At 39.6% G+C, this 3,937-nt stretch overlaps 1 protein-coding gene across 1 annotated transcript; it reads right to left on the reverse strand.

Moving 5' to 3' along the window:
* Positions 1–484: 484 nt before the first annotated feature.
* Positions 485–1,857, reverse strand: LOC140410836 (4-galactosyl-N-acetylglucosaminide 3-alpha-L-fucosyltransferase 9-like). Its single transcript, XM_072499531.1, has one exon. It carries the CDS (start codon positions 1,827–1,829, stop codon positions 759–761), a length of 1,071 nt encoding a protein of 356 aa, XP_072355632.1. The 5' UTR covers positions 1,830–1,857; the 3' UTR covers positions 485–758.
* Between the last annotated feature and the right edge of the window lie 2,080 nt (positions 1,858–3,937).

Genomic DNA, 3,937 nt, shown 5'->3' on the forward strand with positions numbered 1-3,937 from the left:
TGAATGAATTTGATCGAACCTTTGTGCAAAAGTTTTGTGGCGTGATTACTCCACTGATGGAGTTGCTAAAGAAACCTAAAAAATTTCAATGGACAGCGGACTTTCAACAGGCATTTGACTGCCTGAAAGCTGTGATCACCAATGCTCGTGTATTGGAGAATTGCAAGGGACTCTGTGGTCAGATTGAACGAAAGTATCTGATTCTAAAGAGAAATGCCGAGGAGTAGAGGAATGGATGGATCGTGCAGAGACTTTGTTGAAAAAGTCTATCAACCATTTTAGTTGGAGGAAGAAGAACAAAGAAAAATGGACTATATTATTATACCTGTTTGCGTGTGTTGTTTTCTTTAAATAAAAATGTATATTTAATGTGTGCATTTCTTAGTGGATGGTGCAAAAGTGAAAAATGAAACCATCTTGAAGTTGATGGGGTTTTTTTTCTTGGGGGGATGTGTCATGCGAGAGTACCTTTAAGAACTGGTTGTTTAAGCAATGTACCTTTAAGAAAACAGTGATGCCATAGAGTGGGTGGAGCTCAATGAGAGATCCAATGTTTAGTTGAGATGTTAAGTTGAGTTCATGGAATAAACAGTGTTTTATGTTTGAAAACCCACCTGTCCATAATTGTAATACCACACCTAGGGAAAAAGCCATGTGCTAGGAAAAGCAACAAATCCATTGAAGGGAGAGGTTGGTTGAACTCCATGATACATTTTGGGGTTCTGAAAACGCCTCGCCCATAACATGTGATTTTGAGTTCAGTCCCAAAACCATTTCTCCAAATTGGAACATGATCTATATTCTTGATACCGTTTTACATTCTCACACACGTGGCATGCGTGTTCACACCAGGAAAACGGATTCCTCACTGAGTAGTGTTTCCTCCATTTGAAGTAGGTCATGTACAAATCTTCATTCCCGTCCAGTTTGTGCAGGTAACCCGCAAGTTCTTTAGCTGAGTGGAAATCATCCACATGAATGAAAGAATCGGCTGGAATGTAATTTTCATAGTTTTTTCTAGATGTCCCCAGGACCACAGGCACGGTGCCAGCACGCAAAGCATTGTAGAGCTTTTCAGTTATGTAATCTTCATGTACTGAATTCTCAAAGGCAAGGTAGAATTTAGAACTAGATATGGTAGGCATCAATTTGTGATTGTCCAGACGTTTCCCGAAGGCTTGACCGTAAGTGTTGATATTAATGTATTTGCGGAATTCATTGTAGAACTTCACTCTGGCATGATTAGTGTTCCAATGGCTTACAACCCAACACACCAGATTGCTTTTCTTAGGCAGTTTAAAATCTAATGGCACTCTGTTTATTATCAGAGACCCATAAGGCGCTTTGATATCTGAATCATGACGATATGTCAAGGTCAGGTTGAAGAAATGGTCGAGTCCAGTCTTTTTTGGAGAGTGGGTAGGTGACTCCAGGTTCATCCAAACCCATTTCTGAAATGTTGGCCGAGGCTGTTTGGGCAGATTGGACAAGTCTCCACTCATGTCTCGGTGATGGAAAAGGACAGCATGAGATTTGTTATAGAGGTTTCTATCTGCAGTTAAACGGCAGTTGAACTCAGATCCACAAGAATTGAGCTCAAATTTTGCACCAAAAGGCCAAAGCCAAATGAGTACAATAGTTTCATTCTTTTCAATAACTTTCACAAGGGGCTTTTTCACACCGAGTATCGATTTGGCAGATTCCAATGGAGTATAAATCCAGTTGGTTGTTGGTTGGACATACAGCAACAACATGGCTAAAAAACAGCCCAAACAGATGGTGGATATTAACAGGATGCGAAAAATCCCTGTATTACCAATTGATGTCATAATGTCTCCTGTGAAGGGAACGATTAAGACTATTAGGATCCTGGAAGCACAGCTTCTCTTCCAATTAACTGCATCAAGATCCAGAATGTTTGAACACAGCTTTCTGAATGGAATGAGGAAGATTTAGCTTGGAGATATAAGAGAGAAGGTAAAGAGAGTGGAAGAGGAGAAAGCTTAAAATGAGAGTTCAATTTAGGAAAGAAGTGAACAAAAAGAATGAAGAAAAATGATAGTAAGAGGATCTAATCAAACACAGACAACAATGAGCATGATAATGTTGTCAACATTACAATGCACTGTGGAATAAAAGGAAAGAAAGATTTGCATTTATATTGCACCTTTCATAGAGCCATAGGATAGAATTGAAGGTAGATGATGGGGTTACTGCACATCAACTGGACAACGGCCTTCCCTGTGATCAAGGAAACTGGGGCAGAAATTCTGCCTCCTTTAATGCTCTTGGCCAATCAGAGGCGATCAGCTGAGTTTGCTTGGCAGGGCCCCCAGCTAATGTGCAATGAGGCAGGATTAATTAATGGGCTCATAATTTTCAGTCATCATACATGACTGAATTTTGCACTCATTTTGAATAAGCAAGGTGTAGATCTAAGACTGGTGTTTTAAATTTAAATAAAGGGTACGAAGACAGAGCTGGGCAACGTGAACTGGGAACGTTTGGCTGAGCGATAGATGAGTTGAGATGCAGTGGCAGATATTTAAGGAGATATATCATAACACTCAACAAAGATGCATTCCAGTTCAAAAGAATTATTTGAGGAGAAGGATGCGTCATCCATGGAAGTGAGGAAGTTAAAGATAGCAGGGAATTGAAAGAAAACGCATATAATTTTGCTAAGATTAGTGGCAAGTCAGAGGATTGGACAGATATAAGTAAAACAAAGAATGACTGGAAAAGTAATAAGAGAGTAAGCAAGCTAGAAATATTAAAATAAGCATACAGAGTTCCTACAGATATTTGAAAAGAAAAATGGTCGCTAAGGTGGGTGTTTGTCCTCTGGGGGGTGGGCGAGTCTGGTGATTAGTAATGAGAAATATGGAAATGGAAGAAGCACTGGATAGATGTTTTGTGTCTGTCTTCTTTGTAGAAGACACAAATAACATCCCAGAAATAATTGTAAAGCAAGAAGTTGAAAAAGGGAGGAATTGAAATCAATTCGTATCAGGAAAAGGGTACTGAGAAAAATGTTAAAAGCAAAGCTGACAAGTCCCTGGTTCTGATAGACTTCAACCTAGGGTCTTAAAATAAGTGGTTGCAGAGATAGTAATTTTTACAAAATTCCCTAGATTATAAAAATCTCCCATCTGCTTGGAAGTTTGCAAATGTAAATCTATTATTCAAGAAAGAAGGGAGACAGAAAGAGGAAATTACAGGCCAATTAGTCGAACATCGGCCAGAGGGAAAATGCTAGAATCCATTATTTAGGAGCTTATCTATGGTGATTGTCCCTTCAAGGGCAACACAGCAGAGTAAGGGTCACATGGCCTGTGTGACCAATCGGGACTTAGTGTTTGGAATCCATGGTGAGAAAGGTTCTTCGGCAAAGCAACATTTTGGGAGCTTGCTATAGCCATGAGACTGCTGTCCAATTCTCATTTATAAACACCTTTTGTGTTCACAAATGACATCTGTGAAAGTGCACCTTTACATCTGGTGACGAGGATAAATTATCCTGACACTACCTCTGACCCAACACCTGTGAGTAATATGTTTCAATCGAAGTCTAAGAAAATAAAGTACTCACCAGAATAAACCTATTTGACACCTCCATGGAGGACTGGACACAATAAGTTGAGTGCCTTGGATATGATTTCCAAGCAAACAAAGTGGAGAGGAGATGAAACACAAAGTAATTCTCCTTGTGGAACTCAGGCCTAAAACCTTATTTGCAGTCTTACAGCCCCAAGTGAGACCGACTCCAGATAATTTAGTGAGCTCATGGATTTAATAAATGTTCAATTGCACCCTCAACCATCAATCATATTCCAGAGATTCAAATTGAATTTGAGGGCGGGAGCCGCAAGTGACTTGATCACAACTTACATTGTTAGACTGAAGCAATCATGGAGTATTGTGATTTTGGAGCCAA

The sequence above is a fragment of the Scyliorhinus torazame genome, chromosome 4 (assembly GCF_047496885.1).
Source record: "Scyliorhinus torazame isolate Kashiwa2021f chromosome 4, sScyTor2.1, whole genome shotgun sequence".
NCBI classification, from domain to species: domain Eukaryota; kingdom Metazoa; phylum Chordata; class Chondrichthyes; order Carcharhiniformes; family Scyliorhinidae; genus Scyliorhinus; species Scyliorhinus torazame.

What these genes read in the sequence shown, in the direction of transcription:
- LOC140410836 (XM_072499531.1), bottom strand. Translation starts at nt 1,829, where the DNA reads ATGACATCAATTGGTAATACAGGGATTTTTCGCATCCTGTTAATATCC.